Source organism: Pituophis catenifer, unplaced genomic scaffold (genome assembly GCF_029215685.1).
Source record: "Pituophis catenifer annectens isolate HBS135680 unplaced genomic scaffold, rPitCat1.0.hap2 SCAF_3, whole genome shotgun sequence".
Classification (NCBI taxonomy): domain Eukaryota; kingdom Metazoa; phylum Chordata; class Lepidosauria; order Squamata; family Colubridae; genus Pituophis; species Pituophis catenifer.
The window spans coordinates 88,690,521-88,715,887 of record NW_027256883.1 but is presented as its reverse complement, the minus strand read 5'-3'; the positions used below and the strand labels follow the sequence as shown (position 1 = coordinate 88,715,887).

The 25,367-nt window shown below is 36.2% G+C and overlaps 2 protein-coding genes across 2 annotated transcripts; one reads left to right on the top strand and one right to left on the bottom strand.

The window, feature by feature from the left end:
- The first annotated feature begins 1,251 nt into the window (after nt 1–1,251).
- On the top strand, nt 1,252–12,094 carry ROPN1L (rhophilin associated tail protein 1 like). The gene is made up of 6 exons (XM_070942598.1): nt 1,252–1,338; nt 3,900–4,057; nt 4,569–4,692; nt 5,531–5,692; nt 10,053–10,228; nt 11,930–12,094. The coding sequence occupies exons 2-6, from the start codon at nt 3,927–3,929 to the stop codon at nt 11,988–11,990; spliced, it is 654 nt and encodes a 217-aa protein (XP_070798699.1). The 5' UTR covers nt 1,252–1,338; nt 3,900–3,926; the 3' UTR covers nt 11,991–12,094.
- Nucleotides 12,095–13,020: 926 nt separating this feature from the next.
- Nucleotides 13,021–24,875, bottom strand: SNRNP48 (small nuclear ribonucleoprotein U11/U12 subunit 48). Its single transcript, XM_070939099.1, has 9 exons — nt 24,702–24,875; nt 23,182–23,295; nt 21,360–21,420; nt 19,939–20,004; nt 18,889–19,077; nt 18,308–18,429; nt 17,208–17,329; nt 16,196–16,360; nt 13,021–13,169 (listed from the first exon to the last, which is right to left on the bottom strand). Exons 1-9 carry the CDS (start codon nt 24,822–24,824, stop codon nt 13,136–13,138), a joined length of 996 nt encoding a protein of 331 aa, XP_070795200.1. The 5' UTR covers nt 24,825–24,875; the 3' UTR covers nt 13,021–13,135.
- Nucleotides 24,876–25,367: the final 492 nt, after the last annotated feature.

Below are 25,367 nucleotides of genomic sequence, written 5' to 3'. Positions count from 1 at the left end.
TATATACTTTTGTGCCTTTTTTGCTTTTACATACAAATCCTACCAATGCCAAACATTGATTCTGCCTGCTGTGATTACCGGTAAATTGCAAAACGTGTTTAAATCTGCCAAAGGAAAATATTATTAGAAAATCTGTTATCTATCCAAAGTTGCTGGAAATTAGCAATTGTGCTTAACACTTTGTTTCATTTGTAATCAATTTGATTTCTTAAAAGTATTTATTGCTCCAGTAGAATATTAAGTTTCTGTAGCTATGGTACATAAGTATTTGGCCCGCAGTTTAACAAGTATTGCACAGTTCTAATCCTTTTCTAGTTCCTTGTAGGTCTGGAAGTGGGTGTTTTAATACAGGCACATCTCCCTTTCAGGTAGGCTTTGCTGTTTGTTAAGAGAAGACATATATACAGGTGCATCCCTTTTTCCATATGGAGGTGGTTTTTTTTTTTAATTGAAGGAGAAAAATATCTCCTGTACAATTTACTTCTATGAGCATTTCAGAGAATTAAACTAAGTGGCATGCTTTCTAACTTCCAGTAGAAAAATATTTTTCTGAACTGTGTTGCGTTGTGGCCCTTTATTTAACCAAAGAGAATATCCAACATCTGGTATCCATATGTTGCTGTATAATCTTTGGCATAAATACTTTTAAACTTTTAATAATAAAAGTAATATTTAAAAGTGTTCTATGGCTCCTTTTGAAAAAATTACCGTGTATATTACTTCTATCTACACTCTCCTTTTTAAGATTAAAAATTAAGCAGCATTTTAAAGTGCGGTTTAAAGTTTATCCCAGAGCAAATTTTTAACAAGCTCCTCAAATATTGAGAAGTTTCGAAGGCAGCGCTGTGCGATATTAACGGCGCTTGCTCGAGGGCGCGACGTATTCAGCCTACGCTACGTCATCAAGGGTCGCGCGGCCTCACGTTAACTCAGATGGGTGCGTAAAGTACGCTGGCCGCAGGAAACTAAAGAGTACGAGAGCTGTTGTAAATTCCAGTGCGGGAGGTGGGAAAAGAGAATTTACCATAGAGATTCGGCGGAATAGGATGACCAACGGCGGCTCTTGGTTGTCAATTCTCGATCCTTTCCGACGTTGCTACGAGACAGAGACGCGCGCGCTGCCATGGAAACCTAACTAGCTCAGACCTTTCGAGAGGCAGCCGAGAAACGAAGCCTTGGCGTGGCGGTGCCTCCACCAGTTGTCCTTTCCGTAGCTTCTTGCCGCTGAACACCAACTAGCCGTTAGAGCAGAAGAGCCACTTGAGCCGGAGGAAGGGGACGAAGCTCCCGTTTCAAGCGTGGGGTGGGGTATTAGCTGGGGATACTGCTTCATTTGCGGTACTGTACGTTTATGCTCCCCTTTCTACAGAGAGCTTAGGATAGCTTTTTATGATGTCCCGCTTCTAGCATCGTATTTTATTTGAATAACAATCCTGAGATAGGTTGCAACTAGAGAGAGGAGGTGTATATACGTATGGATGACTGACACCCCTCCCCCCTAAAAGTTACCTTCCTACCTGAGAGGATTTTTAAACTCTAGACTCCCTCACTCCAGTCCAGCCAGAATATTTACTGCTAGTTACATCAAGCGATCAGCTGAAAACGCATTTGTTGAATACAAATCTGAGAAGCAGAATTACACTTGCTACCCCCACAATGAGTTATGAATACTGTATGGATTACAAGGCAGACTGTAAAATATATATTTAAAAGAACCTAAGCAGTAATTGCAATCAAGGCTGGACTTCGTGTCTTAATCTTATTCACCGAAAAGACAAAAGGGAGCCTTAGGCTAGCAGTGTTTTAAATAGATGAGCAGTACCAAAAAATAGAAGCCTAATAGACATTTATGACTATAATTTAAAAATATCTGGATGCATCAGTATTTAATAAAACAATTGCTTAAGAGAGTGGGATTTACAAATGTCTATATGTAAATACAGGTCCTTCTTCACAAGAAGGAGCCCTATAAGGCCTTTTGTATTTTTGTAATTGTCCTCCAAATCATCTTATTTGGCTACAGTGCTTCTTTTCCTCACACATAATGTCCCAGAAAATGCATTTTCTATAAACCAGGTTCTATAACTAATTTTTTTCTCTAACCTAGATATGTTAGATCAATGTGTGGTCAAAGTGTGGTCTGGGGACCTCTGGGGATCCCTGAGAAATCCACATAAACCCAAGCTGTTTGGGATCCTCAAACATTTTTAAGAATATGAAGGAGTCCTGAGACCAAAATATTTAAGAACCATGTTAGACTATCAATCTCATCCCATTCACCTTAGAGAAAGTGCATATCCTAGGCCAAAGATGATGTGGAAGGCTGCTACGAACACTTAATTGTAGTTTTAGTACTTTGTATATTGAAATTATTCTGCTGAGTGTTATGTTCTGCACTTTTGCATTAAACTAATAGCAGTATGTAACACACTGTAGTCTAGTAGATACTTGGATTGTATATTAGAAGAGAAAAATCAATAAAAGAAATTTGTACCTGAGGAGTCCTGTGGTGCTCTCTGAGCACCTTTGTTTTCTTGCAGACGTTTCATTATCCAAACTAGGTAACATCATCAGTGCTAATGCAAGAAATGTCTGCAAGAAAACAATGAAGCTCAGAGAGCACCAAGGACTCCTCAGAAGAGAAAAATGTTAATTTCTGGCTCTGGATATTATTCCTGGAAAACAGTATTGTTAAGAACAATATATTTCTTGTTAAATGCCCTGAGAATCATTTGATTAATATGCAGAACCTAAATCTATGTTTATTCTAATATAAGAATTCTGATTTCATGAAATACATATCTAAAACCTGATTTATCAGAAATCATTGCAGTCGTCATTCCCAGGTTTTATTTATTTTCAAGGTACATTTTATAGTGGTAAGGAAAAACAAATGGGAGAGAGTTTGACTTACATGGAACAGAGATAAACATGCAGATTTTTTTGAGTACTGTACACAATACTGTAACTGCTGGTTGCTTCAGAAAAGATCACAAAAATGACAAAAAACAAACAAACAGTGTAGCTTAGGTGGTGCAGGTATCTACTGATGTATGGCAATCTCATCTTACTAATGAAAGATCTCAGATTGATGAATTCCTGTAGGGAATTCTGGACCATGTTGCACTTAGGTTTGGCTACTCACCAGAGGGTTTTAAGATTTAAGCAACAGTGAAGTGAGAGTGTATAGCCCTTAGCAGGAATAAGTTGTTTCTAATGAAGTGAGGCATACAAAACATTGTGCATTTTAATATAATTTGTTAGTCTGGACAAGTTCTACCAGAATCCTGGTTTTTAACAAGAAGAGAGTAATCAGTGCCAGGTATGGGAAGATAGACTAAAGGAACTAGAACACATACAAAATAATTTGTGGCAGAGCAACAAGTGCATGTGGGAGTCCACTCTCAAATTATGAAGTGATATTCTAATTCACCAAAGCATGTATCACCTATTTATAGTGGATTATATTTATTTTTCCCCTCCCATCCCATAATCTGAAAGTTGGAAAGATTGCTCTGGAAAATATTTGTAATATGTGCAAATGGCTAAAAGCGTGGGAACAATACCTTGATGCAAGCAAATGTTTGCTTTCATAATTTGGATGTAGCCTAATATAGTTGTTAATTTTGTACCAGAAAATGAGTTGGGATTGTTTTTGCTATCACTATTTGTTGGCTACCAAATCTATCATCAGAAGACTTTTTAAAATTATGTTCGTATGTAAACCATATTTCAGTTATAAATAGGTGCTGCCTATGCTTGTTTTCAAAATAAGCTGTTATAATATGAAAAGTGAAGTGTATGTGCTAAAGAATATTAACATATATTATACCTTTGTACATCTCGAGTTTATTTTAGAATACATTAATTAATGAACAGTTTCGTTTTAATTTTCATAGGATTCTAGTTTGGGACCTTGAATAACCATGCCTGTTCCAGATGTTATGTTCTGTGCACAGCAGATTCATGTTCCACCTGAACTGCCAGATATTATGAAACAATTTACCAAAGCAGCTATCAGGACCCAACCCCGTGATGTTCTCCAATGGTCTTATGGGTAAATAGAAAACCAAAGTAAAGTGTCTTGATTAAGAAGACTTCACACACACACATTTAGAAATATATTTGTGCTCAGAGTAATTATGTCACTGTTCACAAAGCACCACAGACATCCAATATCATTAGTCTGTTCACAGATAGCTGTTTAGGTGCCCACCTAGCCTCCTGTCTCACCTGACTTTTAAAATATGCTTAGATCTTTAAAATTATTTTTAAAAGCCTGATACACTGAGTGTTCTAAAATGCTTTTAAGCCCGCAGAGGTATTCCTAGAAATGGTGATAGCTGCATTATTTTATTTTATTTGGAAATATATCCACTTAAACAGAAAGCTGTTTGAGAGAGCAAGAGTTGATCAATCCCTGTCACACCCTAGCTGAAGGGAGTAAACGAAAATACACTTTTTCCCACTTAGTGTAAGCTGTGGTATTGATTTTGAAAACTTTATACATTAAGCATCATGTTTTTAACTTGAACTGTCTTTCGGTATTTGGTATGGCACTATGATAGGTACTTCTATGCTTTGTCAAGAGGAGAGCCTCTTCCTGTGAAAGACCGTGTTGAAATGCCAGTTGCTACACAGAAAAATGATACTGGTTTGACCCCTGGCCTCCTTAAAGTTTTGCATAAACAGGTAAAATATTTTTTAAACAGCTGAAATCTACAATAACACTAGATTTTTAAATGATCTGTACTATCTAAAATGATTTTTCTTTGGACTAGCTTTTCTTTATCCGTGCAAAAGCACCTTCAAATTATAGACATATAACATTCAACACTGAGCAAGTAAAATAAATATAAAATAATCAAAGAAATATAGCACATGTTAAAAAGTATGTAAAATAAATGGGATTAAAACTAAATGACATTCACCTATATCAGGTCACATTGACAGCATTTTCTCTTGCCAAATGAGGTCTTCCTCCATACATGTTGAATGGCTTGTATGCACCGTAGTATATGCGAGATAGATTGTTCTTCCCCACGTTCACACAGAGTATCTTCTGTAGGAAAGTCCCATTTTCTTAAGATTGTCCTTTGATCTTACTACCCTGGCGCACAGTCTATTTGGCAATTATTATTTTTTTTGCGTTAATTTATATGCCGCCCTTCTCCGGAGACTCAGGGCGGCTTACAATGCGTTAAGCAATAGCTTTCATACTTTTGTATATTTATACAAAGTCAGCTTATTACCCCCACAAACTGGGTCCTCATTTAACCTACCTTTGAAAGGATGGAAGGCTGAGTCAACCTTGAGCCTGGTGAGATTTGAACTTGCAGTAATTGCAAGCAGCAGATGTTAATAACAGTGCTTTAGTCCACTGTGCTACCAATTTCCATATGGGTCACGGTTGTTCGTGACCAGGAGGCACACAGTCATGTCTGCCTGATAGCAACTAGTTTTTGAACTAGCTAATTAACAGTTAATTTTGTTTTCCTATATTTTCTTTATGATGTATATGCTTTTACAGTTGTCTCAAAAGAAGACTGTGGATTTAATAGATCTCCATAAAAAGTGGAAGACTTTGTGCTTACCAGTAGAACAATTACGCAATCTTCTTCAATTAGATACCTTTGAAGATGGAGTAGAATGGATGAAATTTTTTGCCCTTGGCTGTAGTGCTCTTGGTGGGGTACGTAAGATATAAAAGTCTTTCTTGTATAGAATTGTTGTTGTTCTGAAATGAATAGTAGAGATGTTTAAAGATAATTTTTTATTTTTAATTTTGGTTAAATGTATAAGGAAGAGATAACTACGAGAATTTTTTTAAAAAACAGTTTGAGGTTCAGAAGATAGGACCCATGAAACATATACAATATTAATTAGATCGAATTCACCATTTGCATAATTTAAAACGTAGAAAATCATGTGCATTATGGACATTTGGGTGTATGCAAACACACATACACATATAGATATGATTTTTAAAAAGTTTTAAATTTATTTAATCCTTTGTTTTGATAAATCTACTTTTTAAAAAACAGGAAAATGCACTTAAAGATTCAGAATTATTTCATCATTTAAATTTTCGTTCTTCAGAGTACCAGTTCCATTTAATGACTATTCTTTTTTGTCACATTTTTATTGGTAATATGGGGTAGAGAAGGAAAAAGAAAGTAAACATCATTGACTTCCAATTCTCTTTAGCACAGTAGAAGATAATAACATTACGTCAACTTTTTATTTTTACACAATAGTACATGCTAACCATTTTTATAACAACAAATCTATCTAATCAGCAAAAACAAAATCAATTTCATTTTTTTTTATTGCAAGTACAAAATCCGGAAGCATATTGCAACTAAAGCAGAGATGGTTAAATTGATTCCTTTATTCAAAGAAGAGAATATATTTAATTTTGTTTCTATTTGAAAATCACATTTAGCAACTGTTCAAAGTTTTGATGGACCTATCTTGGGGTTACTTACAACCCTGATTCAAAGTTACAATGGAAACCTCTCCCAGGTCACATGACTGAACTTTGGGAGCTCGGCAGCACAGCTTCATTTACGCTCTTTGCAGTGTCCTGCAGTCACATGACCACATTTTACGAGTTTTGTAGTTCAAACTACAGCCATAGTGAACTATTGATTCACTTAATAACTGTGATATTCACTTAACCATAGCATTCACTTAACCACCGCAAAAAAGGTTGTGAAATTGATTCAGTCACATGACCAACTCATTTTAGCCCATCATGATTTATGACCAGTGGTGGGATTCAATTTTTTTAACAACCGGTTCAGTGGGCGTGGCTTAGTTGGGGGGGTGGCTTGGTCATGTGACTGGGTGGGTGTGGCTAGCTGGTCATGTGACTGGGTGGGCATGGCTAGCTGGTCATGTGACTGGGTGGGCGTGGCTATGTGCATAGGGACTACTCAGAGGGCTGAAAAAAGTCATTTCTGACTGGTCCTCGCACTTATGACTATCCTCACATTTATGCCCTTTGCGACATTCTTAACAACCGTGTCAGTCATTTCACCACTACTTCTCTTCACCACGGTGACAAGATAGGGCGCAAAACGTAAAATGTGAGGACAGTCGTAAGTTCAAGGACTGGTCAAAAGTGCGAGGACCAGTCAAAAATAACTTTTTCAGCCCTCTGAGTAATCCATATGCACAAAAGGATACAGCAATAGAGAGGGATGAAGGAAGGAGAAGAGAGATGGACGAAAGAAGGAGAGAGAGGGAAGGAAGAGAAGGGAGGAAGGAAGGGAAGGAAAATTAGAGTAGGAGTGAGGGTAAGAGAGGGAGGAAGAGAGGAGGAGAAGGAGAAAGGAAGAAGAAGTAGGGAGGAGAAGAAGCGGGGGGTGGGAAAAAAAGTAAGAAGGAAAGAAAAGAGAGAGGTGGTAGGTTTGAGGAGAAAGATTGCTGTACAGTAAAAAAGATGAAATGGAAGGAAGGCAACCCCAAAGAAATATAAAGATATTAAGATAAAGAATGAATTGTTAAACTTTAAAGAATAAAAGAGAACAAATATAAATAAATAGCAATAATTAGAAACACACAAACAAACATACAATTTATTTTCTTTGAACAGAGTATTTGGCCGGTTCACAAATTTAAACAGTGTTTAATCATTTCAATTAAATTTACAATTTCTATATTTCCTTTTTGCCATATTTATTCCTCATCTATTTTTTAAAAAAACCAATATTACCCTTCATCCTCATCTCTAATCTTAATCAAATTCAATTTTTCTCTTCTCTTCTATATTATACCCCTTCTCATTGTCATCTATTTTTATATCCATCCTCACATTGGTTAATTATGTAATATTACAGTTGTTTAATATAAATTCAACATTTTAATATAAATCAATTAGTTATATAACTATCTTTTTTGTATATTAATATGAACATGAATATTCCAATTATTTCCATGCAATACAATTTCTTACAAATCAATTATATTTACCAATAATAATAAACCAAATAATTTCTCCCATATATTCCTCCAAACCACAACTTAACTTAAGGGGCGGGGCGAGCCAGCAATTTAACAAACGGTTCGGCTGAACCGCCTAGAACTGGCAGAATCCCACTACTGCTTATGACTGTGATAGATAGACTCCAGTATGGTTGCAAGTCAAGGACTATCTATACTAGGGGTTTTTATTATCTAAACTGCAATATATTAATCCAAATTCCTTGAATTTCACAATTGAGAGGAATTTAATAGAAACCCACTTTATTAGTGGTAACTAATATAAAAGAACCAAGACAAATGTAGAGCATCACTGGAGGAAAACCAGGCATCAATCCAACTGGACATGGATCAGAGTTACTATTAAGGACTACCTTGTGGTAAGAGTGGTAACAGTATTATTTCTCTGCTCTTACTGCATCTACAGAGTGTCATCTGGTGGTCCTAGTCAGGGTCACCTGGTCCCTCCTGGGGAAGGAGGGCTTGGGTGTTCATCTTCAGGGCCATGTGGAGGAATTTAAGGAACCTCTGGCAGACAAAATTGCTTGGCTCCATTCCCAGTTGGAGTATAAGTGTGGAGCAAGTTCCTTGGAGATGTCTGCAAGTGTCTTGCCTAGTTACCTGGGAACAGTTTGGTCCTGCTGGATCTGGTGAAGTGGAAGGATTCTCTGCTCTCAGCACAACAATCTGCCATCTAGATCATTGCCCCTCCTAGTTGGTGAAAACCTCCAGGATGGGAACTGCCATGTGTCTAAGCAGTGAAAAAATGCAACACTGCAACGGGATGTTCCTGGGACCTTTTCAGGAGGCCTTGGTGTATCCCTTTAAAAATCATCTTTAGACTTTTATCTTCCTGGACAATTTCCATCCAGACTCTTATCTCCACTTTTTAGAGAAAATGATGAAAAAGATATTGGTCTTCATCTTTAAAGCCCTTTATGACATGGATTCAATTTATTTTATTTATTAGATTTATGCGCCATCCACCCTGTCTAGTGGCAACTCTGGGTGACTTAACATTCAAATTGGTAAAACCATTAAAATTTTGTCCATCAGGTGTTGAACAAATTATTCTGTGCTGCCCCTAAAATGATCACCTGAAGGATCAGGTGATCCTGAATAGGGCCACTGGGTGACATGCTGCAGATTCAGTAATTGTTTTATTCTGTTATTTATGTTATTGTAAGCAGCCCAGAATCACTTGATGGTGAGATAGATGGAATACAAATTTAAAATAAAAATAAATGAATAATATAATGTTAAAACAGAATGATTCCTGTTTGCTAGCATTTTGTATTAAATATTTTATGATTTTCATTTTGACTGAAAATGAGATTTTAAAAATGTTTTGTGTGATCTGTTTGCCATCCCAAGCATAAAGTTATGGACAGATTATAGCCATTAAAACACAAAGCTATAGAACATTATTTGCAACAAATGGATAAAATTAATAAATGTATCTAGCCAGCAATACAATAAAATAAAATAGATCGAGATCAAAATCCAAAAGCCTGATGGAAGAGAATCATTCTAAATTCCTTCCTAAGTGTCAGCATGTTTTCTGTTGGTGAATTATGGAGAACTAACCTCATGCAGAGGTAAGGAAAAATACTTAAATCCCCTATGGAGTTTTATATGTGCCATTTTCTGCTGTAACCATGATGAGAAATTACCAACATTCTGGTTTCCTCACTAAATATGTGCAATCATCATGCATTAAAACCTCTGGATGATTTGCATGCTTTTCACTAAGAACTGCATAATATTTGAAGTGGTATTTCTGGGTATTTTATATAGACTTTCGCAATTTATTTTATTTTATTTTGTGAATGCACCTGGGATGAAAACTGAAATAAATGCAGGTTTCATTATGTGCATATTTATAAAGAACTGTGCTACTTTTCCACATTTGCTGCCCTGGTAGCGTTTTACTTTTGTTCTGCATTTCTGTGGAAAAACGCTATGAGTCTGATTACATACAGTATTAGAATAGCTACAAGTGAATCTTAGTACTTGCCTTGTGTTCTAAGGTATACTTGTTTGCTTGTTGTTTTGGCACTTTTTAGACCCTGCTCAGTTCGATGAAGCATGCATGTGAAATTCTGACGCATGATCCAGAGGGTGGACCAGCCCGTATTCCATATGTCACTTTTCAATTTCTCTATTCCTACTTGGCTAGCTTAGATGACGAAATAACAGAGGAAGCATCTGAGTCTTTTCTCAAATCTCTTAAAGAACAAGTGTAAGTATTAATGGGTATATGAATCTTGTGCCCCCCTCTCCTCCGCAAACTGAACAGCAGCTTTTTATCTCCTCTTACTTCACTCCAAATGCCTAGAACCTTTTGATCATGAGAAGAGACTTCAAAATCTATATCAGTTTGGCAGAGTGCTCCACTAATCCTTTCTTACATCTCCAAAGGGCCCTCTAATTCTATGAAGCAGTTTTGAGAAGTGTAATAGGGAAAGGAGAATCCAGTAACAGTGCAGTGTTTCCTGCTCTATAAGCTATGCAAAGTTTAAATACAATTTTCACTTTCCTTTTACAGCACAAATTAGGATGCCTCTGTATCTATATTGGGGATGCAGTGGCTCAGTGGCTAAGACACTGAGCTTGTTGATCAGAAAGGTTGGCAGTTCGGCGGTTTGAATCCCTAGCGCTACATAACGGAGTGAGCTCCCGTTACTTGTCCCAGCTTCTGCCAACCTACCAGTTCAAAAGCATGTAAAAATGCAAGTAGAAAAATAGGGACCACTTTTAACAGCGTTTTGTGCGCCTTTGGCATTTAGTCATGCCCGCCACATGACCATGGAGACATCTTTGGACAGCGCTGGCTCTTCGGCTTTGAAACGGAGATGAGCACTGCCCCTAGAGTCGGGAACAACTAGCACATATGTGCGAGGGGAACCTTTACCTTTTTATATCTATACTATAATCTTTAACCAAGATTCACAAACTTCAAACTTTCATGGTTGAAGGTGAAAAGTAAAACTCGGGAGAATAGTGAGACAATCAAAGGAAGAAAATTATTATCTTGATGTAGATTAGGAATGCCCAATTTGTTGATGGGAAAATGCCACATTGATAAATGAAAAATCCTTGTGGGCCACAAAGGAATGCTTAAGAGTGCCAGCAGCTGTTCTATGGCTAATAAAACTGGAGCCTTGCAAACCAGTAACAAAGCTTGGACATTCTGAGCAGCATGTTTTTGAGATGGTAGCAGGGGCTGTAAATTTCCTTTGTTGGAAAACATTGGCAGGCTTCATGTTGTGCTGGCCTGTTTTAAGTCTTTAACTGTCAATCAATTGTTGTTATGGTCACAGACCAGCATTGCAAATAAAAGCATTAAAAGTAATAATAAAATATAAAAATAAAAAACAGACAAAATAATGTATTGTGATTACTGATGGATTATCAGTGCTTAGTGTGCCTAAGTCTGCATACAGTGTAACAAAATTTGGCGATATTCAGAAAAACTATTTCGGACTGAGCTGATAATGGATCTTTAATACAAAATTAAATCATTTTATAAATTCTAATTCTTATATACTATTTATTCTACATGTATTGATTAGATGAAGGGGCAGCAAAACCAGGCTTTTATCCACCTTAAATGTACTTTTGTAAATGCTGGATGTTGTCAATACAGCTTACCTTTTAATGTATCTTATTTAAAAGAATAGACAGGATCTTATTACTAGTTTCTCCTTTTGTCTTTGTTTTCCTGCCTCATTTGGGCACCTAGATGTTATAGATGTTGGAGATCAAGTTAAGCTACAGATTGGAGGTCTATCTTGTACGATAGAAATGTATTTTATTTAACAAAAGAAATTTAGAATTTTTCCTTCATGTATAAATTGCATGCCTGTGGGGTGAGATGGATTTGATGCATAATATTGGTTCCTTCAATAATAGTAATGAAAATAATTATTTTCTCATTTAGGGCACGTAAGGACTATATGGTTGGCACTGCAGATTTCTCCACTGTAAAATTGATGCCTTAAAACAGGAATATTTGAGAGTAACAAATTTTTAGTACATAACATGTCATGTCAAATAGTGTAATAAAATTAGAGTTTTCATTAATGTAATCTCTAATGTGCTTTTCAGTTTGTGAACTACCAATAAAATGTGTACCACCTAATTGTCTGAAATCAGATCATGGTATTTTATGACTATTGATTGCTCCTTCAACAAGCAGTATTTAGAGTAGAAAATCTAATCAGTAAGCAGTTAATTGGAGACTTCTATTTCCAGAGCCAACCTGGCTATGCCATCCATTCAGTGAAGATAATATTGTAAGTGATATAGTATCAAGTGTATAGTTCTCCCAGGGCTCCTTCCAGACCCTGAATTTAATAAGTATCTTTTAGATTTCTCCTTCTGTGCTTGAGATTCTTATGTATAATGTCTGGGCAACAATCATATAAATGAAAAATGATGGTCTACGGCTGTCCATTATTTTTATTTCCTAATGTCTGAATATACATATGGTACCAATTCACTATCTGCAAAATCGTGATAACACTGAACATCATATATTTATTGGCACTGTCAAAATAATTCAGTTTGGTCTAGTGGTTAAGGCACCAGGCTAGAAAGTAGAAGTTCAAATCCCACCTTAGCCATGAAAGTCAGCTGAGTAACTTTGGGCCACTCTCTCTCTCTCTCTCTCTCAGTTCAACCCATCTTACAGGGGTGTTGTGGTGACAATAGGAGGAGGAGGTGTTGAATATGTTTGTCACCCAGATATTTATAGTAAAAATTTATTTGTACTATAAATAATATTTTTTATTTTTACAATAAAATATATTTATTGTTAAAATAAAGGCAGAATATTTTGATGAATGTTACTAAAATCAATGTTTTTTAAGAATAGTTTAATATTAGAACCAACAACAATTGATTTAAAGAGTGGTAATTGTCTATGTGAATAATTAAGCAATGTATTTATTTTATTTATTAATTTTTTATGTCATTCTTTTCACTATCCAAAGTGACTCTGGGTGGCATATATCCAGTTTACAAGTGTGGTAGAGATTTCAAATGATATTTATTAAAGTAGCTAACATCTTAGTTGTCAGTGAGATATGTTAATTAAACAGATACAACTTGGTTTGCCTCATCTCTTGTAATAGAAATGCAAGTATTATTTTCTTCTTTTATGATGCTTTCCTTCATCTCTGAAATAAAATGAAAGCCAGTATTATGTTAGAGCTTATTCCGCTATTACTTTTTTTAAAAAAATCATATTTTCATGAAACTAGGGTTTATCCTTATAATGCTCATGCATACTGAAATGAAATTGAAATACATACTGCTGCATTTGCTGATATTTATCTTTTGATACCTTTTTCATCAGCTACTTAGAATATAGAATCTTTGAGGCACTATTGTAACTATTTCCCCTTTAATCTTAAATCTAACTGGACTGCACAAAATGAATGAGTTTTTAGAGAGAGATCACAGAAGTGCGAAGCAGAGCAGTATAAAGGCTAGTTAATTTACAGTATTTCTTCCCTCTCCTGTTTTCAGTGTCTCCCTTCTCCTGAGACTGTTCTTTGTTCCAATGGAGGGGAATCTGTTATTTTTCACCAATATACAAAAAAGGAGATAGAGAAGATAAAAAAAACTCTATCCCTTCTCTTGCAATCAAAACACTCATGGTGAATATGTTCTTATAGTACAAGCTAAAAGCTACTTAAATACAGTTTACTAAATAAACTGTCCAGATTCACAGAATGTTTGAACATATAAAGCGTGATTTATAATACAAGTAGTCCTCACTTTAACAACCACAATTGGGAATGGAGTCTTCGTTATCGAGTGAAGGGGTTGTTAATCAAAATGACCCACCTGACTGCTTCACTTAATGACCATGATCCAACAATCCTCATTATGGTCATTAAATGATCTCATGGGCTGTTAAGTGAACAGAGACTCTGTGCCTGTGGAGGGATTTGGGGTTCTGTCCGTGCTTGGATTTCAGCTGCCAAGGGACAAGTAGGCATGGAGCTGAGCATCCTTCTTTCTCCACCTTTGCAGAGCTCTCTGCAGGGATGGGAAAGCGGGATTTTGGGCTCCATGCATGATTGAATTTCAGCTGCTGAAATCCAAGCAAGCACAAAATGGCAGGGACCTCTTTTATCCAACCCCCATAGATGACAGAATCCTCCTGGTAGGCTGCAGCAATCCACAACCTTCCCTGCCAGCTTCCTCGTTGATGTTCTGGGGAGGCCAGCAGGAAATATTGCAAGCAACAATCACACAATCATGGGGCATTTGTTAACAGTTTTAAGTGCAAATACATTGCCAGGCACCCAGATCATGATTCTGTGACAATGTGGGGTGGAATGACATTTTACAATAGTCTGTACAATTTTTTACAGGCTGTAAAACACCCTTGTCAAGGCCTTCATAATTTCAAATTATTGTTAAATAACCAGTTATTAAGCAATGACTGAGCTAAGCAATAAATAAGGAGATCACATTTTGGCTTAGTTTGGTTGTGTGAACACACCCTATATAATACTGGTTGTACAAGAGCAAATGATGGCTATTTTTAATATGGTAATATATAAGTAATATCTTACTCTGTACACTGTGTATATTAATCAGCATTATTAGGACAACTAATTGATTTAGTTACCCCCAAAGTACAATAGTATCAAAACAGAGCTAATCTTCACATTCATACAACTCAGTTGCTTATATATTGCATGCTTCATTATTTTTTTAAATAGTTTAGCAATTTATCTAAGTAGATTAAATTACCCAGGCCACAGAACAGTTTTGGGCAGACTAGTAAAGAACTCATTTTTAAAAATCTATGGAGATGCTCAGTCATCCAGGTCATGGTTGTTCCAAAGGTGCTTTTTGAAGAGGCAACTGGACTTATTTTTAAAAACTTTCTACCATTTAAGATTTAATCCTACATGGAATAAAACAATTTCCTATTAAAAGCTACATTTATTCACCCTGGTTTTATGGAAAAAAAGTTACAGGTAGTCCTCAAGTTACAACCACAATTGAGCCCAATATTTATGTTACTAAATGAAACATTTGTTAAGTGAGTTTGTCCATTTTATGACTCTTCTTGCTACATTTGTTAAGTGAATCACTGCAATTGTTAAATTAGTAACACTGTTGTTAAGTGAATCTGGTTTCCCTATTGACTTTGGTTGTCAGAAAAGGTGATCAAATGACCCTGGGACACTGCAACCGTCGTAAATGTGAATCAGTTCTCAAGCATCCAAATGTAAATCACGTGACCATGGGGATGATGCAGTGGTCATAAGTGTGAAAAATGGTCATAAATCTCTTTTTTCTGTGCCGTTGTAACTTCAGTCAGTAAATGAACTGTTGTAAATCAAGGACTACCTGTATTTTGCTTATAAATCCTAAAGAAAATACTTCTATAAGATCACAATTACTTTCGAGTAATATTTTCATCTCTTTCTGTATATTTGGTTGTTAAAACAGAACCCAATGCTAAGTCTTCAGTTTTATTTACACCACTTCATAATCCATGTATTCCCAACAGCCCTTTTTATATAAAAAAATCACTGCCTATGTTATAGGCCAGTTGAAGTAAAAAGACAGGAGTAAGTTCATGTAATAGTAGTTTATTTTAACCTGGTCAACCTAGGAAACTAATGGGGAGTTTCAAAATTCATTTTATTTTTAATTATTTTATGTCAGGATATTTTTAGTACTTTCTCTGAAATAGGAGAAATTATGATATATAGAATTCCATATTGTTATTTCTTTTAGATTATGCTGATTATTATGAAATCAACTTTTATTTTTAAAAAGTATATGGTTGAGTTTATAATTGATTCTGATATCATTACTAATTTGATACATCTTTTGATTTAATATCTTGGGCAAGTATAAGACTTAAAGCCAATAGCTGGATGAAAATTTAGCCTTCCATCCTTTCTAAGGACCCAGTTTGTGGGGGCAATAAGCTGACTTTGTATAAAATATACAAAAGTATGAAGGCTATTGCTTAACGCATTGTAAGCCGCCCTGAGTCTCCGGAGAAGGGCGGCATATAAATCAAATTAAAAAAAAAAAATCACTATGAAATTCTTTCCTACAAATTAACACTGAATGTAAACAAGTTTTAAGCATGTCCTACAATCCCAGCCTTTGATGTAATATCACTCTAGTTCAACACAAGTCAGATATCAAAGATACTACTTACCTATCTCTTTTCCTTCGGGAATCTCTCTCTCTTTCTCTTTCTCGACTTCTTTTCCGTCTGCCTGGACTTCTACTTGAATTCCTCCTATGTCGAGTATAATCAATATCTTTTGAACTTCCACAAGACTGCCTTGAATCAGCTGATGCAGATCTTCGCTCTTCTTTACTAAAGAAAAGACAGTAATTATATCGTAGCAGTGGTCTTGATCATTAATGTTGGGGGAGGGAATGAATGCTAATTTCTCTTGGTGAAAATTGCCACTAATGACATAACAATTAGCTGCACAGAATCATGTAAGAGAGGACTGGGCTTCAAAATATAGCCCAACTGCATCACCATTGCTGTCGGATCTCAGCTGCACTAGAATTAGTGGGAAATAAAGTGAAATATCTACCTCTGTATTGTTTGCTACCTACTTTTATTTGAATGTTGTATTTCCATTTAAAGATGACAGCGCTTAGGAAGCTAGACAGTGAATAAAGTTGTTTTTCTAATAAAATTTGAATTATGAAAAATCTTTCTGTAAAATATTGCAAGGAGGAAGCCATTATTTTTAACAACTGTGATATTTAACCCTGCTTTCTGAATGCCATTGTGCTTGGAAAGACAACCTGCTTCTGCCACTTGCCATGACACAATATTTAAACAAAGCCCTGCTTCTCACATAAGCATTCTTAACTTCTCTGATTATTTTCACAACTATCAAACGATAATTTTATCTGTTGTCAATAACTGGTCAACAATCCATTTCTAAGCAATAAAGGAATAGATGTTCTACAACTTTTACAAAATATAAAATCAGTAACATCACTAAAGGAAATAGGCATTGGAAAGAGTGAAAGTAAACTGTATTGGACACTGGGTATATATAGCACAATACCATGATACACAGACCTAATCTGCAAGTCAGTAATTCCAGTTTTGTTTGAATTAACAGAGGAACAAAAAGTATGATTTCTTAAAATTACTGCCAATTTAGAAAACAGCAAAGATTTGGCAATGATAATCATACCTTCCTGAAGACTTTGCTGAAAAAGAGGATTTTTCATCTTCATGAACCCCAATATTTCTGTTCTCCTCCTGCCAATGAGTGGTAAGTTCTTCCATGTGTACACCAATCACATCTCTGATTACCTGAGTATTCAGAAATATTGAAATTAGATAAAATATTAAGGTATGCCGGAACAGGCTAAATAATCATATGGAAAGCTGCCTTATGCACAATGTCACTAATAAGATCTATGTCAGGGGTGTCAAACTTGCAGCCTGCGGGCTGGATGCATCACGCACTGGCCACACCCACGCCCGATTTAATGAAGGGGGAAAAAGTCGTGATATGTCACAGGACGACGCCATGATAATGCAAGTTTCACACTCCTGGTCTATGTGTACTTTGCTTACATTCATTCCTTCAACCCATTTCTCTCCTTTTGGCTACTAATGTTTTCCAGTTATTATAAAATTATGTAAAATAATTGTCCCAATATAAAACAAAGGAAAAAATGTATCGAAAGGTAATGTAGCTGTTAATATTGTTAATGCATTATAATTATCTTAAGCAATTAAAATGCGTAAATTGAAAGAGAAAGTAAATATCTGCAAATGAAGAACTAAATATTAAAAATAACTTATAAAACAAGTGTTTGAAAGATGGTCACTAGGCCTGTACTTCATTTATCCATCCAAATATTTTTCCTATTTTTTTTGCCACGTGCTGGCTATAGTTAACCATCCCAACTGAACTGAACTGGGAAAAATATGAACTGCAGTAAATCTAAATGTTACAATAATTGACACCAAATATTCAAGGTTATAAACTTTTTAAGATCAGGCAAATTTAACTTATTGCAATGTATTATCTACAATGACAGCATCTACACACTGATAGCCTCAACTCAACAATATTTTTGGAAAACAGGAGAATTTAAATATTCCTGCCTATTTAAGGTATTTCATATACCTTAAATAATTTATTATTAATAATAAATAAATAAATAAATAAATAAATAAATAAATAAATAAATAAATAAATAAATAAATAATAAATATACAGATGTTTTTAAAGTAAGAAGAAAATAGTTTGAGATAATATGACTCCCAAATCATATAGACCTCTGTGTAGGATTTCTTTGTTATATGAACATTCTTAGCTCTGTACGATTGCCGCCGTCTTTTATAATCCCGCATCTCTGCAAGAATTTCAAGATGAGATTTTGGACCTTTCTGGCCATCATCTAAAAGGGAAAAAAGCATGCGGTTTTAGAAACAATAATTCCAGTGGATGTATTCAGTAATATAAGTACAAAAATGAGGATTATATATGATAGATAATTTCAGCAAATGCCTGTAATCTAGACCACTTTTACTAGGAGGGGTTTTTCAAGATAACAAATAAAGCAAATTAATGTCACTGCTGTGACAGCAATCTGTCTCAGCAATGGAGGAAAGGGGTTGATCACCTGGTGCCAATGACAGGCAATAGCTACTGAGTGCAATTCAGGCCAATTTCTGTCCCATTAATTTTAATTCAAATTCATTAATCTGGGAATGCCAGTGTTATAAGAAAACAGGGAATACTATTAGCATCCCATTTTAACAGAAAAAAGGATCCCTCAGCAAGAGACATTTTACATGTTTTGTAATTTTTAAATATAAAAAAGCAGATGTAAAAGCTGTAAATTTTTCTTCCAGACCTTGGTTGACTTTTGCTGCCAAATCTACAAACAGATCACTGTCATTTTCTGTTGCTTGAGATCTTGACCTCTGGTTCTTTGTCTCTGCAAGGACGTAATCGTAAATTGCAAGGCGGTCAGCTTGGGTCAGATCACAGACGTAACGCTTGTGGTTTTGTGGAACTTCCGCAGGCTGAGATGAATAAGTTCCTAAAATGTGAGGACAGTTTGGATTTATCAATCAAAACCAACACAGTTAGCAATGTTCTGAAGTTTTATGTGGCAAGTGGCCTGATATAGACTGCTATTTGTGGAGTTTCCATGAAGCTACTGACTTCATTTGACCTATTACTACTATAATTAGAATCAAAAAGGCTGTTTACTCCTAGGACAAACTGGAAATTGGCTAGGAAAAGGAATCGCCCATAATTTTAGAATGTGAGATGTAATTTGTCGGGTGGGGTGAAGACTGCACTGCACCTTTAAATGTGATGCTGAGCTCACACTTAGAAAAATGGGAGTTAAAACTAAGAAGTGAGTAACACCAAATAAATATTACATTCAAATAAAAAATTATTCCCATGTCGTTATTAAGCTTCCTCCTTTCTCATATTAAAATTTATATTTCATCAGCAATTTTTTGAGGATTGGGGACTACACCCAGTTTTTAGGGAACATAGTTTTCTTGTATATTGTATACTGTATATGCATAACTGGGCTTCTCGCTGTTTTTTATAGTACATCTAATTGTCCCAGCAGGGCTAATAGTGTATTTGAAATCAAAGTCCCCATTTTGCATTTGGCAATGGGAATGATTTCCCAGTTAGGAATTAGGTGGCATGTAGGCAAAACAGTGACTGAGCCCTATAAAAGCAAATGTTTTTAGTAAGTTCCCAGAGAAGAGCAAAGGAGATATTCAACAAGAGTTCTTTATATCAGACCATTATTCACCATATGCAAGGCAAGTAAATAAAAATCAAATTTGTGTTTAGAATTTCAGTCAGTACCATAGTTTCTATACCAAGTGGATGTTTGTGGGCTCCCCAGTGACAAAGCTTAGCTTTCACTTACCTGGGCAATAATTTCCACACTCTTTGGCCATGGCTTTTTTAATAATGTCAAACTGCAAATCTTTGTCTGTAGCAAAACAAAAGATAACACCGTAACATAAGTATACTTTTGTAATCATTAAATGTAGTGCCTGAAAAAGAGACTATAATTTTGCAGTAATGAGCAATGTTAACAATATACTCAGAAATCTGTATCATTGGAAATCATGTGTTTCTTTTTCTATAGTCATTCTTAGTATTCCAGACTTGCTGAATCTTATAAAATCAAGAGAATCAAAAATTACAGATTTTGAAAAAAATAAGTCTTGGGGTAGTCAAACTAACATTGTTCATATATCGTGTTAAGCCACAATGTTTATTTATCTATTTTTGATTGGGGTGTTGGTTTTCACTTATTATGATGCAGCTAATTGTATCTTATTTAATTATCATTGTTAAGCAAGTTATAAAAAACGATCAACAATTGTCTCTTTACAATACAAATAATTCCACAAATTCACCTGTAGAAGTTGATTCCAAGCCTTGAAAATAAAAGCATTTTAAAAATGCAACTTGATGTAACCACATCTGAGTTTAGGACCTTTTTTGTGACAATAGTTAAGTGAATCACCATACTTACTAAACAAATGCTGCAGTCATTAAGCATATTCATTACCTACAATGAGTGTTGTTGTTTTTTGCCAGAAACCAGAAGTAAACAATTTACAGCAAAAAAATTGTCAATCATGGCTCACATGCCTGGGGGATGCTGCAAACAGCTATAAATGCAGGCCATCCAAAATGCTCAGCATAGTCATGGGACGTGTGTGTTCAATTCCTAGTTGTCAACTCGCAAGGCATCCCTGGTCTGCTCTTGAGTTGCCATAGGCAAAGGGGATGGGAAAATGAACTCTGCAGCTGCGGCAAGGCAGCACGTCTGTCAAAACAAAAGCACATTCCAGCTATATCTCTGTCAAGGCCATCTCCGAGGTTATCCACAGCGGCTGAGAAATTGCTTTGTGACACACCTTGGGAGGAGGGTGGAAACAGGGTCAGAACTTGAACATAAATTATATGGAGTCAGAGTTGGCTTCACTTGGAACATAAAGCTCCTAATAAACAACTGGATTTCTTTTGAAGCTTGGCTCGAGGTTTATGATTTAATTAGGGCATCGGTTGGAACCCTGACATGTAACCTTGAGAGATCTGTGGTAACTTTGAACAACTACTAAGCAATCTTTGTAAATTGAAGACTACTTGTAGACAGCTCTTAAACATATATCCATACTTCATCTCTGCATAGCATCAACGTTTTAAACTGAGAGCAGATACAAGATCTGGTCTGATGTTTTTATTCTTGCTTCTAAAAATATGAATGAGCATTTGTTAGTATGTTACATTTCAGTACTGTACTTTAGTATTTATTATCACATTCATACTCACCCATTTGAACTTTAGGAATTTTGCCTTTGTCATAGAAAAAAGTAGAATCATACATTTCAGCCTAGGAAGCAAAATATATGTAAAATAATATTATCAAATGGAAGTATAATTGATCAGCCACCAGCCTCGAAATTAATAGAAAATAGATGAAATAAGATAATATTCAATAAGATAATATTCAAAAAGATAAAAGTAGCAGATAAACAAACCCACTGTACTGGATTTCCCTGATCAAATAATTTCCTAAGTCATCCTCATAAATCATCTACAAGATTTGGCACCCCAGCTCCAAAATTGTAGTAGAATCATGTCCAGTTCTCACTCCTTTTATAATTTTTCACATTGGTGCACAGCACAACTCTCTAGATCCAGGCAGTCCTAAAACTTAAAACCACCATCTTACTGGGATTGAGTTCAAACTTGTTCTTCCCAATCCAGACTCCACAGCTTCCAGACACTAAGGCAGAACCTCCTGTCTGAACAGAGGTGGAGATATACAACTGAGCATTGTTAGCATATTGATGATAGTGATAATGATGATACTTGTGTCAACAAATGATCTCATGCAGTGGCTTCATGCAGATGTTAAATATTAGTGGGGAGGCAGCTGTGGCACCCCACACAAGAGGTGTTGTGGGGTAGACCTCTCTCCTACTGGCATCAATCCTGGATGAAGGAAGAGAACTACTACAACACTGTCCCAAATGTCTAACTACCGGAGCCAGTCCATTTGATGGTATTAAAAACCACTGAGAAATAAAGCAGAGCTAGGACAGTTGCACTACCACCATTCAGTTCCATCTAGAGACCATCCACAAATGCAACCAATGCCATTTCAGTCACATACCCAACCCTGAAATCTACTAGAATACCATTTCATTCAGATCCCTCTGAAGGTGCAAGGCAACCAACTTCTCACCAATCCTTCCTAAAATGAGAAGGTTGGAAACATGAAAAAAAATGTCCAAAACAGGTATATGGATGGCTTTGCAAGGAAGAGATTGCCACTTTAAGCAATGTAGAACTTTAATTTTATATGCCAACATGTGTGGCCTTTGTGGAACAAAGAAATTCTTACCAGTAAAGACTGTGTTACAAACTGATTTTACTGATCTTTATTTTATTTTATTTTATTTTAAAGGTGAGACAAGATCGTTGGGCACTATGATAGTATAATGGTATCTACAGAATGCATGATGTTTACGCCTTATCTAATATTGCAATAACCTTATCAATATAACTGTGGAAAGTATTTAAAGTAAAACTTTATCTGTAAAAATAATTGAAAACACTTTCTGAAACTAGCAGAAATACTAGAATGAGGTAAAAGAACTGTGAGAGAGTAAACCAAAGGGAACAACAAAATAAACACTGGCTATAATTGTTCTGCCATTTGTCTGTATGTAAAAGTGAATCACAATATACCAAATTAGTTTGGTTTATGGAAGAAGCAAGTTTCTGAGACTATTGGAAGTCTTTTCTAAAATTTATCATTCGCAGCTATCAAATTCTCTCCATCAGCTGAGCATCAGGAGAAAGTGAACAGGGTGGGGTGGGGAGGTCTCAATGAGCTGTGGGTAGAATAGCCTTCAAGTTGCTCATCCATGACTTTGATTTTAGTATCTGTGTTAATTTGCTAATGGAGTTCTAACAGATTTTTGCAGTAACAACTTTAGGGGAAAATAGTCTGGTGTCCATCTAACAGGTGTCCATTTCAAATATCTAAAGCCAGCCTTGTTTTCAAAAGAAGAGCAAATGTTTTCTTTCCATCCTCAAAATATGAATAACCTTTTTAAAAGGGGGGAAAATAGCAAAGCATTACCTCTTCCTCTTTAGAATAGTCTAGTTTCCTCAATCTACAGGATATCATATGTTTCTCCAAGGAAGATTTAGGCATTTGATGATTAGCATCATAAGGACAGGTCACTTTCTCACTCTGGAGAAAAAGGAGAAAATAGGTTTTAGCATGAAGCACAGTGGTAAGACTTTAGAATAGTAGACATGTTTGACAATAAAACATGATTTTCAATTTTTCATTTTCCCCATGCCTCATTTGATGAAATTATTAAGGTGCTAGACTAAAACCCAGAGACTGTAAGATGTAACCCTTCCTTAGGCATGAAAGCTTTGGACCAATCATTCTCTAGGCCCAATCTTCCTTACAAGGCTGCTGTTGTAGGGCAAACAGGAGCTAACAATATTATTAGGCACAAAGCCAGTGGGTGTCCTTTGGCCACTCACTCTCAGCACTAAGAAGACAATGGCAAGCCATTTCCAAAATTTCTGCAGGAACTAGTCCGGGCATTTGCCAGGAGCTAACAATGACTTGAAGGCACAATCTAAAAATAAATATTAAAACTAGCAGGAGAATTATCTTCCAGAAAACAAAGAAAGCAAGTTCCAGCACTTCTAGATAAATGAAATGTTCAAGAGCATTTCTAGCTCTCACTCTCTTTTCCTCTGTAAGATAACACTGAGCAGATGTTTCTTCTAAGATGAACTGAACTCCTGATGAAAATCTAGGTAGTTTTCTTGGCAGCAATACATAAATGGTTTGCCACTGCTAAATTCCAGGAATTTTTGTTTGTCTTCCATGTTTACTTTATATATATCCTTATGATTCCTGGTGTTCCATCTAAGTAGTACTACCTAGGTCCTATCCTTAGTTTTCACATCATCAGCCATTCCTAGTTACATGCTGCCTATTGTTGTTTTTTTGTGTGTGTATGTATGCGTAGAGCAGAGGTCTTCAAACTTGGCCCCTTTAAGACTTGTGGACCTCAACTCCCAGAATTCTCCAGCCATCTCCAGCCAATTGTCCCAGAGAATTCCGGGAGTTGAAGTCCACAAGTCTTAAAGTTGCCAAGTTTGAAGACCTCTGGTGTGGAGAGAGATGGTTTGCCCATTACCTCCTTTCTAGGGCTGAGACAGTGTGACTGTCCCAAGGTCACCCAACCAGCTTTATGCCACAAGCCGGACTAGAACTCCTGGTTTCTAACCTTGTGTAGTAACCAGTACTCCAAACTGGCTCTATGTTGTGTATATGGTAACATTAATCATTGCAAAAATCACACAAGAGGCCCCAATATAGAACTGCCTTCAGTTGCAAAAAATCCGAATGATCCCTAGATGGCACTCGAGGGGATGCAGCAAATTCTAACTGTTTCAGGGTAGACCAGATCTGCGCAGGCCAACCCTATAAGAGGTTTTTCAAAAAGTGTTTGGTGCACGTAACTGAATAAAAGCTCTTGCTGACTGTCCATTCTTCCTCGTTCCCCGGACAGAGGGTTAACCCAGCTCCCTTGGGGACCCTGATCTGACGCCGCTCGAAGAGAACCTTACCGGGGTCCCAAACCACAGCGGAAACGAAAGAAGACGCTTCTCCACCGGACTGTCTGTCTCGGCAGCCATTTTGGAATAGGGCACTCTCGCTTCAATTTCGCCCAAATTCAGAGGCGACACCATCTTCACTTCTGGCAAAGTAACGTCCTACTTTGAACCTGGAAGCTTCGCTAGGTCAAGAGAATCGTTTTTAGAGAAGGAGTCTAGGAGACCATCGATCATTATTTTATTTTATTTTTAAAAAAGCACTTTTTAAATCGAAGGCAACTTCAATAATTAAGAAACCTCGAGCAAAGCGAAGTTGCCTGGTTTCAAAACATTCCGCCGTGGAGTCTCGCGATATTTCGCGGTGGAATCTCGTGATATTTCTCCGCTACGCCCGACCGCGAGAGAAACAGAAGATCGCCCTCTTATGGACATCTCGTGTTGGAGGACTAAATTAGTGCAAGTGAGACAAGCGAGTAGAGTCAAAATGGTCATTGGCAAGTCAAGCATTTCAGATGCATTAAATGCTCAGTCTTTTCTTTCTGCGATCTAAATGGCTGTAGTTCCACTAGTTATGTAATAAAATTAACGCTTGTTTTCTGTTTTCGTGTGGTACCTTTAACCGTAGAGAAACATGCTCAAAATAGCACATCAATATTTTCTCTATAGACTTTTGAAACT

What these genes read in the sequence shown, in the direction of transcription:
- ROPN1L (XM_070942598.1), top strand. Translation starts at nt 3,927, where the DNA reads ATGCCTGTTCCAGATGTTATGTTCTGTGCACAGCAGATTCATGTTCCA. An exon ending in GCTGTAGTGCTCTTGGTGGG is followed by an intron (nt 5,693 to 10,052) that starts GTACGTAAGATA and finishes GGCACTTTTTAG; the next exon opens with ACCCTGCTCAGTTCGATGAA. An exon ending in AAATCTCTTAAAGAACAAGT is followed by an intron (nt 10,229 to 11,929) that starts GTAAGTATTAAT and finishes TTTCTCATTTAG; the next exon opens with GGCACGTAAGGACTATATGG.
- SNRNP48 (XM_070939099.1), bottom strand. Translation starts at nt 24,824, where the DNA reads ATGGTGTCGCCTCTGAATTTGGGCGAAATTGAAGCGAGAGTGCCCTAT. An exon ending in GTGTGGAAATTATTGCCCAG is followed by an intron (nt 19,078 to 19,938) that starts GTAAGTGAAAGC and finishes CTCACATTTTAG; the next exon opens with GAACTTATTCATCTCAGCCT. An exon ending in TCAGCAAAGTCTTCAGGAAG is followed by an intron (nt 16,361 to 17,207) that starts GTATGATTATCA and finishes TCTTTTCTTTAG; the next exon opens with TAAAGAAGAGCGAAGATCTG.